The sequence below is a fragment of the Harpia harpyja genome, chromosome 23, assembly GCF_026419915.1.
Source record: "Harpia harpyja isolate bHarHar1 chromosome 23, bHarHar1 primary haplotype, whole genome shotgun sequence".
Lineage (NCBI taxonomy): Eukaryota > Metazoa > Chordata > Aves > Accipitriformes > Accipitridae > Harpia > Harpia harpyja.
The window spans coordinates 10,679,343-10,693,602 of NC_068962.1; the positions used below are offsets into that span (position 1 = coordinate 10,679,343).

At 36.2% G+C, this 14,260-nt stretch overlaps 1 protein-coding gene across 12 annotated transcripts in view; it reads left to right on the top strand.

Moving 5' to 3' along the window:
- PPFIA2 (PTPRF interacting protein alpha 2) overlaps positions 1-14,260 on the top strand; it is a 355,332-nt gene that overhangs the window by 261,733 nt on the left and 79,339 nt on the right. For all 12 annotated transcript variants that reach the window (XM_052774388.1, XM_052774394.1, XM_052774386.1 and 9 more), the window contains one exon: positions 7,989-8,105. In XM_052774388.1, coding sequence (XP_052630348.1) covers positions 7,989-8,105 — 117 coding nt within the window. The remainder of the gene's footprint in view (positions 1-7,988; positions 8,106-14,260) is intronic.

Here is a 14,260-nt window from a genome sequence, read left to right on the forward strand (position 1 = left end):
TAATTAAGTAAAAAAAAATTCCTACTGTTTTAAATATTAGAAGGAATCCTACAAAAAGAAACCTCTGTAAACATTTGGCTGTATATGCTTATTAATTACATATCTTTATATCTCCACATACTGTAATCATTTATTCAATGGAAATCAAAATTAAATCAAGATGATTACAGTAATTACATTTAAATCCTTTGCTGGCAGATGGGTTTCAACACAATTTAAATAGCAAAAACAGTAAAGAAAAACTCAATAGAGAAGTTGATTATGCAACTATTTTAAAAATTAGAATAGGATTTTATTTAGCCTACACAGAGGCCATATACTTTTGAAAACATATAACTAATCTTTTTTTTTTCTCTATACCGTACTGTGTACAGTACTCTGTACTGTATACACACTGTGTGAAGAGAAGTATGTATCCATAAGGTAAGGGGAACAGTTTTCCCCACTGTCTCTGAGAAGTGGGCAGGATCAGGCTAGTGTATAATACCATATTACAGGCATGCTTTTTACTTCATAACTCGAGTTACATCTGGAATTTCTTCAGTCCTTTGATGGTATTTATTTTGCTTAAATTTAGCCATTATAATGGGAGCCCCTAGTTTAAGATAATTGTCTGTTTTCCCTTCAGTCAGGAGAAAATGTATGCACATCGTTCATCCCACCTGTTTCAGCCACAGAAGACCCACTGGCGATGTTTCTCGCTCCAGTGTTTATAGAAGGAATCAGATAACCACTTCAATCTAAGCGTTCAACAGTTTGGCTTTTCAGTTATGCTGCTCTGTGCCAGCAAGATAAGTTCAAGATTTTCAGCTCAGTTATTGTAATTCTGCCTGAAGTCACTGCCTGATACAGGATGCCTAATGCTGAAAGTTAGCGGTTTTGCTCTCAGTACTCCGTGCTCTGTGCTGGGGTCACTTACGGAGTGCTCACTTTTTACAGAACAGCAGCACTGGAAACAAGGCCTCGGGGGCCAAGACTTCAAGCAAAAGAAATTGTTATGGGTAGGAAAAGTACCCAGAATACCATCCTTGGAATTTACAGTATATGATATACATTGATAGTAACAACAGCTTCTCCCTGAGGACGTCAGAACACTTACAGGGAAAGCCTAGTGGCAAGGGCATTACTTTGTCTGGTCCCTAACTGGTCAATATTCTCTGATTCACCCCAAATCTTATCAGGTAACACCACCAGTGATCATCTCAGACTTCCAAATCCTGAGCCCCCCCTGAGATTTCAACTACAAAATCATTCTTCCTGTCTAAAGTTATCATTCTTCCTTCCTGCAGCTGTCAGTGCTGCTTATGGACCAAATATCACCATGATTTATAACAGAAGAAGGAATGCATTTAGTTCCTTTCCACCAGCCTGGAGGGATTTCAACTTAATATGTGAACAAGAAAATATTTTCTTACATATTTATATCTTATATCTAGACCATGTCTGACAAGTTTCGTGGTGTTTTGTAGGTTTTGTGCTCCTTTCTTACCGGATTTAAAGTAATTTGATCAAGAAAATAAGAAATTAATTTAGGTTTGTTCTTACACATCTGGTTGCAAAGTAGCAGTCATCTTTCTGTTATTACATGCTCACAAAAAAGCCCAGAACACAAAAACACAGGACAAAAAGCAGCCAAAATATACATCTCTGAACAAAATCATGAGAGATTGAAGAATGCTGGTGCTTTGAGGGGAAGTCTGGCAGCGAGACAATTACTGCTCCTAGGAAATCTCATAAAAGCTTTTCCATTGATGCTTGAGATATGTGTACATAGTAAAGAGACAGGAGCAAAGTTCTGTAAATGTAAGACAGACTCCTGAATGACACCAGACTGCACAGACCAACAAGTGTGTAATTAAAAGGTGGATCTATAATAGGCAAGCCTTAAAAAAAAAAGTGTAATAAGTTGGTAGTTCCTTTTCATTGCTGTTACAGGTAAGTATAGTATGTATTCGTAGTACAGTTAATTACCTGAAGCCTGAATCTATAATGAGGTAACGAATGGCCACTCAAACAATTGGAAATAGAGAACGGATTAAGTTGCAGCAGCAGAGGTACCCAGTCATTTAGGATTTTGTGTGTTTAGAAATGGATTCTGATCTCACACCTCTCAAATAATTTAATTAACTGTTTTGTAAAATACCCAATGTAAACATGTAGAGGAAATGCTTTTCCTGCTTTATTTTGTGTCTTGTGAGAGACACTTTGCACCATGAATAAATCGGTTGCATCTTCATGTATAGTTTGTGTTCCAGTTTGGGGTTTTTTTGTCCAATGAGCCTAGTTCAAATGTTGCCATATTTGTGTGCTGATTTTTCCTTTTCTTTTTGGTTATCCTTCACGGTTTAGTAGTTCTTGCAACTACAATGTGAATCTTTTATTTCTTTCGTTTGTATGTCTTAGTCTCCTACTACAGATAGCAATCAGAGTGTTTTCCTTGCTAAATAGATGGAATTTATGCTATTTCTTACTGATTTATAGTCTTATTCATTATGAAATTATTGTCTTATTACATTGTCCTTTTCACCAGCATAGCTGATGGGTATGGTTGTATAACATCAGGTACTTCTTCAGATCAGTTCTGGCTTATGTATTGATATTCTGTTCTATGGTGTATTTTAATATTTGAAATGAATATTCCCTTAATACCTGAATTCAGACTACTCTTTTCAAGTGTACAGGCATGAGATGTACATTTGGTCATTTATGGAAATGTAGATTTGGTCATTTATGGAAATGAAGACCAGTTGTAATTTTGAATCTGAATCGTTGAATCCTAACTTCATAAAAAAAATCATTCGGTGATGTCGGTAGATAATGGACACAAATTTTGCTAAGATTTTGGAGGGAATTTATATGAGTAATGTAGTAGGGATGTTTACCAAAATTGTAATTCAAAAAGCTGGGCTTTAGGAAAGTTGAAAATATTTTAGAGTTGAGACAAAAAGGTAGAAGTTGTGTAAGGATATGTTCAGAATGATTATGACAGAGTGGGGCTTTAGAAATTATGCCATTTGTTTCTATGTACCTTTGAAATCCAGAAGAAAGAATCTAAATAGATGGAAGTTCTTTAAAGTTTCAATGTTATGAAATTGTCCCTTGTCAGTCATAAAAACTGATTAAAAAATGTGAGAAGAATGTTGAAGATCAAAATGCCTGTGAGAAGAGAACAAGATAAAGCAATGTTTCTTTAGATTATAGGATATTGTCATGGGCTTAAGCAACAAAAGTTAGAAAGGTCCAACTAGAAAAGTAATACTCTACATTCTAGTATTCTTAAATTCACAACCATTGTTTCAGTTTTCTCAATCAAAAAACAACTTTTCAGTTCAGCTGACTGAGTTTGGCAAAGTTAGCAGGGAGCCAAATTTAAACTTGCAACGGAAACCTATCTTTAGACTTAACCATGGAGAGACTAGAATCTCTGAAATTTTACACTCCCTTTACATTAGAGTCATGTTGAAATGTGTTGCTGTGGTCCAGGTCAAATCTTGACAAGTGTGCTAAATAGGGAAATAATGTCTGTGATAGCAATTTAGAAAAGGAATCTAATCATTTGAGGTCCACAATCAGAAGTTGATAACGAAAAAATACGTGATATGTTTGATCATATTTTAGCAGGTATTATCTGGACTTGAATGCTTAGGTTGATTGTCCAGTTTGGGGTACAACAATGGTAAATACAACAATGGTATTTATCCACATTTATTTTCTATTAATCTGTCTTTTAATTTTTTGGATTTTGTTTGGTTTGAGCAGATACGACTCCATCCTCAAGAATGTTACCTTTTACTTTTTCAAAGGAGAACTTAGCGTGAAAACCATTAGGAATTTAACCTTATGGGGTTAAATAGTATGTAGGTACTTGGAAAGCTGTCTGTAGACATGTTTTCATAGAATCATAGAATGGTTTGGGTTGGAAGGGACCTTAAAGATCATCTAGTTCCAACCCCCCTGCCATGGGCAGGGACACCTTCCACTAGACCGGTTTGCTCAAAGCCCCTTCCAGCCTGGCCTTGAACACTGCCAGGGATGGGGCAGCCACAGCCTTCACCAACCTCACAGTGAAGAACTTCTTCCTCACATCTTATCTAAATCTACCTTCTTTCAGTTTAAAGCCATTACCCCTTGTCCTATCACTACATGCCCTTGTAAAAAGTCCCTCTCCAGCTTTCTTGCAGGCCCCCATTAGGTACTGGCAGGCTGCTATAAGGTCTCCCAAGAGCCTTCTCTTCTGCAGGCTGAACCGCAACTCTCTCAGTCTGTCTTCATAGGAGAGGTGCTCCAGCCCTCTGATGGATCTTTGTGGTCCTTCTCTGGACTCACTCCAACAGTCCATGTCCTTTGTATGTTGAGGGCCCCAGAACTGAACACAGTACTGCAGATGGGGTCTCATGAGAGTGGAGTAGAGGGGAGAGTCACCTCCCTCGAACTGCTGGTCATGCTTCTTTTGATGCAGCTCAGGATACGATTGGCTTTCTGGGCTGCAAACGCACATTGCTGGGTCATGTTGAGCTTCTCATCAACCAATACCCCCAAGTCCTTCTCAGGGCTGCTCTCAATCCACTCATCGCCCAGCCTGTATTTGTGCTTGGGATTGCCCCAACCGATGCGCAGGACCTTGCACTTGGCCTTGTTGAACTTCATGAGGTTCACACAGGCCCACCTCTCAAGCCTGTCAGGGTCCCTCTGGATGGCATCCCTTCCCTCCAGCGTGTCGACCGAACCGCACAGCTTGGTGTCATCGGCAAACTTGCTGAGGGTGCACTCAATCCTACCGTCCATGGCACTGACAAAGATGTTAAACAGTGCAGGTCCCAATACCGACCCCTGAGGAACGTCACTTGTCACTGGTCTCCACTTGGACATCGAGCCATTGACCGCAACTCTTTGAGTGCAATCGTCCAGCCAATTCCTCATCCACTGAGTGATCCATCCATCAAATCCATATCTCTCCAATTTAGAGACAAGGATGTTGTGCAGGTCAGTGTCAAATGCTTTGCACAAGTCCAGGTATTTGACACTGTCCTGCATGATATCCTTGTTTTGTAGTAGATATGTTAAGTTGGATATCATAAACATAAAATCATCAATATAAGAAATAGGCATTTCTCAAAAGTAGTATTACTGAGTTTTATCTGTATTGAACAGTTGGTTTCTTACCTGGATCTGTGCTATTATCGCTGTCTGCTGTTGTAATGATCATTAGAATTTAAGAAGATTCAGAGGCTACCTAGGAAAAAAATTAGTCTCATCCATGTCTTCACCTTCACCTATTTCATCATCATCATCTATTCAGCCATGTTTTTGCTACTTGTGTAGAAAGTTACACAAATTGTTCAGTGATTAAATTAGCACATTTTCAAATAATTTGCACATTATTGAAAGTTCAAGTTAAATAAGAAATAAGTAAGTAATAAACAAGAGTGTGGTAGCCATTAAAAACCTTTTGTCTCAACAAACTGAAAAGTAAAAATTCATGTTTATTTGTAAGACACAGGAGAGTTTCCATGCTTCCTGAGCAGCACTAATTCTGCCTTAATTTATTCTTTAAATCAAGAGGAGAGAACAAGTATGAAAGCAAGTTAGCTGTGTGGTTCTTCAGAACTTAGATCTGTTATCTGATGACTACCCTAGAGCTGAAACTTTTAAGACAAGCCAGACTTCAAACTCCATGTTGTTCTTGTATACAGTTACTCTGCATTCATTACAGTAATAAAACCATTGAAAAAATAAGCTTTAACAATGGATGGATTTTTTGCAATGAAATTGTTCCCAAAGACTCAATAATCAAGCGAATCCCCCAAAATAATGATACACAATATTGTATTCTTTTATTTGCCTTTCACTTTGAAGGGATAATTGAATTTTATTTATTTATTTACTTACTTACTTAGAAAGTGGTGACCCTAGGGTACCTAAACACCAGCAGAGGCCAAGAAAAAATAAACCATTGTGGAATATGTGATGAAATGATAAAATTTTGCAGTACTGTTTATGCAATATTCTTATTGAGCTAAAGGGTGATTAAGGATTTGTATTAGACACAGGTGATAATTCAAAATGAAGGCATAGTGAAGTCTGCATTGTAATGGATCAGTGAAGGATACTCACATGAAAATCCAGATCTATTGTTGACTACCAGTTAACATATCCTGTGATTTTACATTTGTTTCACATGATGTTCAATTACTCTCCATAAATCATAATTTTATAATATATACATTGAAGTATCTCCCTTAGTCTATCTGAAGTCACTTTTAGCACTAATTGATGGCTAATTTTGCTTGCTGGGAATCATATTTCTGTAGTTGAGATTTGAGAACCATTTAAACAGTAAAGAAAAAAAAATGAGTGAAGCTATTCAGAAAAAAGAGTTATTAAATTACTGATTACTGTGTACCAAGGGAGTCTATGCTAATGAGATTATAAAGACCTTTTTCTGTTATTTGAGACAAACCTAATTCTCTTATTTAAGCAAAACGTTTTAAAGCTCAGTGTATTTGTACAACCCCAAAAGACACAGATTGTCTCAATTTTAATTCCACTCTTTTATATTTTGCTATAATTGCTTAGGGTGAAATGTTGCCCTCAAGTCTCGGTTTTGGCACTGAAATCAGTGGGAGTCACACAAGTTCTGCAAGGGCTGTAACTTGGAATTTAGTGAGCAGTGAATCAGCCTGACTCATAGCACAACAGTTTTCAACATTTGTATTAAGGAAGAGTTGTTTAAAGTGGTGTGTCCCTGAGATCTCAAATGCTTTTCAGAGCAGATTCAAATGGTCTTTACAATCCGAACTTAAACATCAGTTAAAAAACATATTTGAAAAAAAGTCTTTTTTTTCCAAACTAAATTATACAGATCAAAGTAAATATATTTTTAATGTAAATTAAAATTAAATTAAATTAAATATCCCACAAAACCTTGGCTGCTGTACAAGCTTACCAGGTAGTACTGTCTTAAATCTTCCCTCCTACCCCATGCTTTTGTATTCTAGGACAGGACAGTGGTTTGAGGCGTTTCTGACTCAGGATTTATGTAGACACAATACAGTGACAGAAGCCTTTAAATTTACACCAGCTTTCCAGAAATGGCATCTATACATCCTACCAGTGTTCTACTGCGTTTAATACACAATATTATCCACTCAGCAAATAATTTATTACATGTGCTTATGAAAGCAGAATGGTACAGAGAGATCTAACTGTGCAATTTATCAAAATAAATGTTTTATATTAGCCAGATCTTCCAACTTAGCATAGTATAACATGTAAAATGTTTTAGGACCTGAATATTTCCATCCTGTGTATTGTCTTAGAGTAAGCTACAAAGTTTGAGAGAAAGCAACGTATTTTCCACTAGCTGCATGGGATTTTTAATAGCACTACCAATAAATAAAACAATATTTTTAATACAATAAAACCTATTTGTCTATGCTCTAAAATAGTCAATGAATACCACAGTAGAGGACTTTTACGTACACTTTTTTCTTAGCAAAAAACACTGAAAACTTATGTTGCAGTTACTAACAGATGGGAAGTTGACAGAAAGCTAACACTTCGCTTTACATCACTTGGTTTTGATTCATAGCCTTTTGGCACTGTTTTTGCTATAACACCAGTTTGGCATCCATTGTGTGCTATATGAAAGAATGAGTCTTGTTCTTGCAGTGTTACAAAATCAATGCCTAACAGCTCTTTCATCTTTTGAGATTAAAAAAAAGTACCCTAGCACGAAGTAAGGATAGAAGATAAAACAAGACAATGTTGACTATCCTGTCATTTATTGGTTCCTTTGTATCCTTAATGGCCTTTAGTCGTTATTAATAGGTTTGGTTTTTAAACTTCCCTGAACATACAGACATAATTTTGCAAATGCTACAAATGACCAAGATAGGATGAAAATGTTAATAGATTTAACAAGTTGTCTGCTCAGTAGTTTTTTGGTATCTCATGTATATTGACCACTTATTTTCTTTCTTTTGCAGATTGTAGCTTTGCGTGAGCAAAATGCACACATTCAAAGGAAAATGGCAGCTGGTGAAGGGCCTGCTGAATCAGAGCATATTGAAGGAATGGAGCCAGGGCAAAAGGTTCATGAAAAGGTAGGAAATGTTAGTTTTCATTGGATCACACAATCAATATGAGAAATAATCAGATGTTAGATTTTTGTAATGTGAATATTTTATGGGATGTCCCTTTAGAATATTGTCTGCCTACTGAAACCAGTATCAAAAAATGAGCTTGTTTAAATGGAAAGGAAATGCAAATGGGCAGGTCCTTGCTCTTTGATAGGGTATTGAGTTAGACCCACAGCTTATAACAAACTTTTCTTGGAATTTTTTGCATAATGCTACAATTAAGGATACTATATCCTGCTGAGTGATCCTCTGTATGTCACATACAGAAGAGCAAGGTGTAGTGGCACGTATATGTCAAAGGGTATATATGCAAAAACTGCTGCCAAAATAGTCCATAAGGGGATGACAGAGACCTAAAAACTAGAAAAAGTGATTTTCCTCTCTGCTACCTATAGATACTGTTCAAATTCATGTCCATGTTCATCTAGAGAGAAGTGAAGAGCATTTTACTTAGCACTATTTCAATAAGAAACAGGTATATAGAATTTAGGCTATTTGCCTCTTAAGGCTGAAAGAGAAAAAAAGGTAGAGAATATCAGATTTAGAAACAAGGTCTTCTTCTAAGCCTTTGTTTTCCACTTTGATAAAAACCAAGTTGCGTATCTTCCTCTCTTGCTTCACAGTTATTAAATTAAAATGCAAGCATAACATAACATTTGACAGACAGCTGAAATAAGTAGAGCTGCTGCTTGGATCTCTAATTGTGCATTTTTGTGTAATGGCATGTGATGAACAGTGGCATAAATCATACTTATAAAAAATAACATTCATCATTACTTATTTATTTTATAGGCAATCCAATTCACAAGGGCGCACTTGCACTGCAAGCATTAATTTTACATGTTTTGTGGTTTATTTTATGTGTGTCTTTTTCGTTGAGTAATCTATGTAGTTGAGAAACATACAGTAAACAAATACTGTTCAGCCACTTTCCTCTTCCTTGCAAAATCTTACTCTTTGACACATCCGTGAAATTTTGCTAAAACAGTGAACATCCCACTCACTTGTGCTTTTAAATACAACCACACTGCTTAGCTGAAAATCTCTAATTTTCCACTTTCTTCGCAAGCTGTGTCTTCTAATTTGAATCATTGGTCTCGTTACTTACAAGCAGAACAAAGTGGAAATAAGAATATCTGTCCTTTAAGAAATCTGCGTATTTAAACATTAATGAAAGAGGAATGAAAGCCAAAGTAACACATTAATATCATTTTATATGAAATGTTTCTAGATTATTATGTCCAGAAAAATTCTGTGCTTCCTAATCAAAACAATTTAAGTTGGTCTTGTTAAGCTGAGTTAAAGGCTTGTGCTTACTAAGTTTTGCTCCTTATAGCAATGAAAGCATACTGGATAGGGAGTTAACAGGAGGCTATACTGACACCAGATCGAGTCCACTCTCATTCACATCCTCTGCACTAGCTGCTCTCTACCTTTCTACTGTTACCTTAGTGCCCACCATTAATACCTTCTTATTTTGTGAAGAGAAGTCACCACTTTGTAAGATACTTCAGCTGAAGCCCAGACTCTAAGCATCCATTGAGAAAATATTCCTTCAACTTCAGCAGTAGGGATGGAGAACAATAAGCTATGCAGTAACGGTTTGTACCCTCTTATAATGCACGAGATCAAGGTTCAGGTTCAGTCATCTGAGTAGATCCTACATTTTAGGTTTCGACTTTGAGGCTGATGATAGTCCCAACAACTATATAGGTAGAACTTAAGCAGTACCTTCAGGAAGTCGCTGTATTAATCATGCGTATCTTCTTGGACTTCCCAGGAGACACGGACATGGTAAAGTCTATGCAGACATCGAAGTACAGCTTGCCTAGGTTCCCAGAACGGGTAGTCCCAAACTGCTATAGGCAATTAGAGGATTCCTCAGGTAAAAGTTACCTACAGAAAGAGTTAGCCAGCATGGCTAACATGGAAAACATGAAGACTGGACTGTTTTCTGAGATTTAGGTGTGTCAAAGTTTAACATCCATTCTGAAGCTGGAATAACTTCTTGTGTATTTAGGAAAAAGATGTCACCATAGATTTCAGCTCATTTGTAGCATCAGGACGGAATTATTACTATACTCTCAGGGGAAAAAAAGCAAGATAATCTGACTGCATTCCACAGCAACACAGAAATATTTTGTATTCCTTCAGTGTCTAGAATAGGTGCTAAAAGTTGTTACTATATACTTTTAGGCTACTTCCTCTTAAGAGGATAGAAAGAACAGTCCAAGAACTTTTCTGGGCCATTCATTTTCTTTTTCAAAAAATCTTGGAAAAATGAGACATTGCCAGAAAACTGAAAAGTTAATGTCATGCCAATAATCAAAACAGTATGACCAAAGTTGCATTAGTCTGTTTATCTACATTGATACCAGCAAAATTCTGAAAAAGCTAATAGGGAAAATTAAGAATTAAAAAAAAGTAGTTTATGTATATATATTTTTATGAGACAAAAAAATTGGTTCAAAAGGAAATTGTTCTACTGTACCATAAACTGATTTCTATAAAACAATGGCTCAGTACATAGTTATTTTTTTTTTAAATGAGCAGTAAGGGAAATCAAGCTAGTTAATCTTTAAGAAAGAGAAATCTTATTAATGGTGACAGGGTGTAATCATAAATGGAGACTCATTATCAAGTATAAATGAAACATCTCAAAAGAAAATAATGGTAAAATAGAAGTAATGAGAAGTATTAACTATGAATATTTATTACTTAAGAAAAAAAAAAACACCAAAACAAACAAAAAAACCAAAAACCAAAGCAAAAATTCTAAGAAGAGAAAGAGTGAATGGCTTTTAATTCTGATTTCACAGAATTCCAAACTTTGTAAGATATCTGCTGTAGGAAAGTATTAGGGATTTCAACATGGAATCATCCTGATTTAAAACAAAACAACAAAAAAACCAACAAGGAGCCTCTTGGGTCTAGCTTTTTGTGCCTGGAACAGACTGCAGATCGCACTGTGAGTTGCTTTCATTGGCAGGTGGATGCCAGGTCATTAAACAGGTAAGGTCACACGTGTTCTCTAGGGGGTACCTGGACCAGGTAGGTTAAAATTTCTGCTCTATGGCAATAAAGCTTCTAAGCTATATTGTTTAGGCAAGAGAAATTTAAAAGCTAGCAGATACAGAAACCTGCAGAGAGGCCCACTTGCACAAACAAAAGAGCTTTAAAGGATTTTAAAAAGTTGTTTAAAAAAAACCTGAGAAAGATCACCTGATGTGGGAATTAAGATGCAACCATTTCTATTATCAGATATTCTCCTACCTAGATCTGTGACCACTGGACACCACTTGCCACCACCCAGATCCTTCGCTTGATCTGTAAGGACAATAGCCTGATTTCCCCACAAGGGCAGGCCAGGAAAGGCAGAATTCCCAGTGAATAAAGTGCCCATTGGGAAATCTATTAGGAAGCAGGTAGGGAAGCTGCAAAGGTGGGACTGAAGAGCATTAGAGATCAAGATGATACCAGTGGAGGATGCATGCAGGGATGTTAAAGGAAAGAAGCTGGGCAGATATGAAGCTCTGCAGTGGCACAAACAGTGAAGAAGGTGTTAACGGGGCAATGTAGAAAAAGATTGTTATCATCTGGTAGAAGACTAAGTAGGAATAACTTGCTATCCATTCAGATAAGGTTCTACTATAAATCACGAAGTAGGAAGATGAAATGGATTAAGTGTCTTATGAGCAATAAGCAGAATTATTCAGAAGGTAGGACCTACACTGAAGATAACCTAGGGTGGTGTAATTGCCAGTGACAGAGGTAGGATCTCAACCCCAGGTAGGGAATAAGCTTCATCCCTTGCTATGGAAAGAGCCCTCTGATAAAACCTCATAGTTATTTTTTAGGAATTCATACAAGGTACAGGAAGGCTGGAATGAAGAAACATAATACCTACATGATATGGGAAACAGGATTGTAATAATTCTACAGAAATGGTTCTGGGGATTAATGTGGATGATAAAAATACAACAGATCAGCAGTATAAAGGCAAATGCCATGGTGGGATAGCTAAACAGAACTTGAACCTGCAGAACGTGAAATATTCCTGGACCTTCCTTGGCATCAATAAAGCTTCAGCTGAAGTCTTGTATCCAGCTTTGAGTGCCACTCTTAGAGAGATGTGGACTGTCTTGAGAATTCAGAAGATGGCAATAGAAACAATCAGAAATCTAGAGAACATAACCTGTGCGAAGAATTTTCAAGATGTAGGCTGAAAGCCTAGAGAGGAAGAGACTAATGGACACAGAATTATTATCTTCAAATGTAGAAAATGTACCTTCAGATATAAAGAGAATCAATCAATCTAGTGAGAACACTAGAACAGACTGCTGAGATCAGGTGGAGTCTCCACAACTGGAAACTTTTTAGGATTTTTAGGAGAAATAACCTACATTTTAGACAGGGTACAGTGCCAAGAAGGTGGTGGGCTAGGTGGCCAGCTCTATGATTGTGTCACAGGGCAGCTGAAACATTGCTTTAAATTCTATAATCACAAGCGCTGTCCTCTGAACCACCAAGGCTTCCAACAGTAACATATTAATTCCCAATAAAAATGATAATATATTCAGTAATTGCTTCAGAATTCTGAATACAAAAGCAGTCTTATGAGATGCTAAAGCAAGGCATATATCCTTCTCATTGACAACTACATGACCAGTTCTCATATATGAAGGCTAAAGGGAACTTTAAAATAGAGAAAAAAGACAAAAAATATTCCAATGATAAAATTAATGAAACAAAGACAAGCAATAAATATGAGAAACAATTAATAAGTATGTAGAGTAATCCAAGAATATGCAAAACTCCAGAATTGGCCCTCATTGCCATGTATCAGTGTAAATTTTTTAATGTGAAATAATGAAATCATATTAATTGTTTAAATCTGTAAGAAAAGTTTCAAAGGAAAAAGAAAATAAAGAAATTGTGGCATACCAATGATCCAGTTAAGCAAGCACTTTTTATTCTCAGTTCAAAACTGTGACAGGTTTTAGAGAAAATCCATCACAACAAATATTTGGAATTATTCCTATGCAAGCTTTTTTTTTCCAAGTTCTATTTTGTTATGTGTAGAACTGTATCTGAAACATTTTTTCATGTCCTATCTGAAGTCACTTGGAATAGTTCTATTATTCATATTATAAACAAAATATACATATCTAGAGAGAGAGAGTCTACATTACAAGTATAAAAACCTCGTGTATTCTTATGGAACTTCACTTCTTCACCAGTTAGGGTTTTTTTCAGACAAATGACTATACAAAGGCTAATATTTTTGTTTGGAAGAAAAAAAATTGTACATACCAGAGATCAGCATAAGATTATTTGCCCATCTAACTCATAACCCATTGTGCTATTTCCCATGTAATTTTGTCAGTATGATTCCTTCTGGTTTTTATCAAAAAGCAATATAGAAGTCCCTCTAAGTGTATGAAGTAATGAGTTACTTGAGGAATCCAATGCCTCTACTTTTATTTGCCATTTTGAACTAGCAATCATTTTCATCTATATCCAATCAATGATCATGTTCAGGTTGGAGGAAGGAAATCTTTTTCCACAATATTTGAAGGATGATTTGTCAAGATAGCCTAAATAAATGATTTTCCTTACTAAAACAGTAACTAGTATATTTAAAGACATATTGGGATGCCTGAACCTGTGGCTGAATCTCATGCACCATCTACCATATGTAACTGGAGCAAGAAATAGGAATGAGTCTCAGATGCTGATAGGAAGCACAGTGTGCTCTCATTTCTTGCTATAAACTCTGTCCCTTTAAAGTGGTGCTTGCTGGACCCCCAAAAATAAGATACTAGGAATAAGTAGTTTTCAAATAAAGTCATTGTTTCATACTGGTATTTATTTCAGCTTCTATAAGAACCATGGAAATTGAATTATTCAGTAAAATGGAATGTTTTCAGAAATGCCCATATGCAAACTGAGAAGGATTGAAGTTGCTTTGTAAAAACATTGAATCTTCTGATGTTTGTATACCTTAAATGTCCACCATAAAAGTATCCCCTTCACTTATAATGATCTCTTTCCTTGATGGTTCAAAAGTCATTGCCTATTTCTGGCCCGTATTGGAGAATATTCCACAGTAAGTTCCA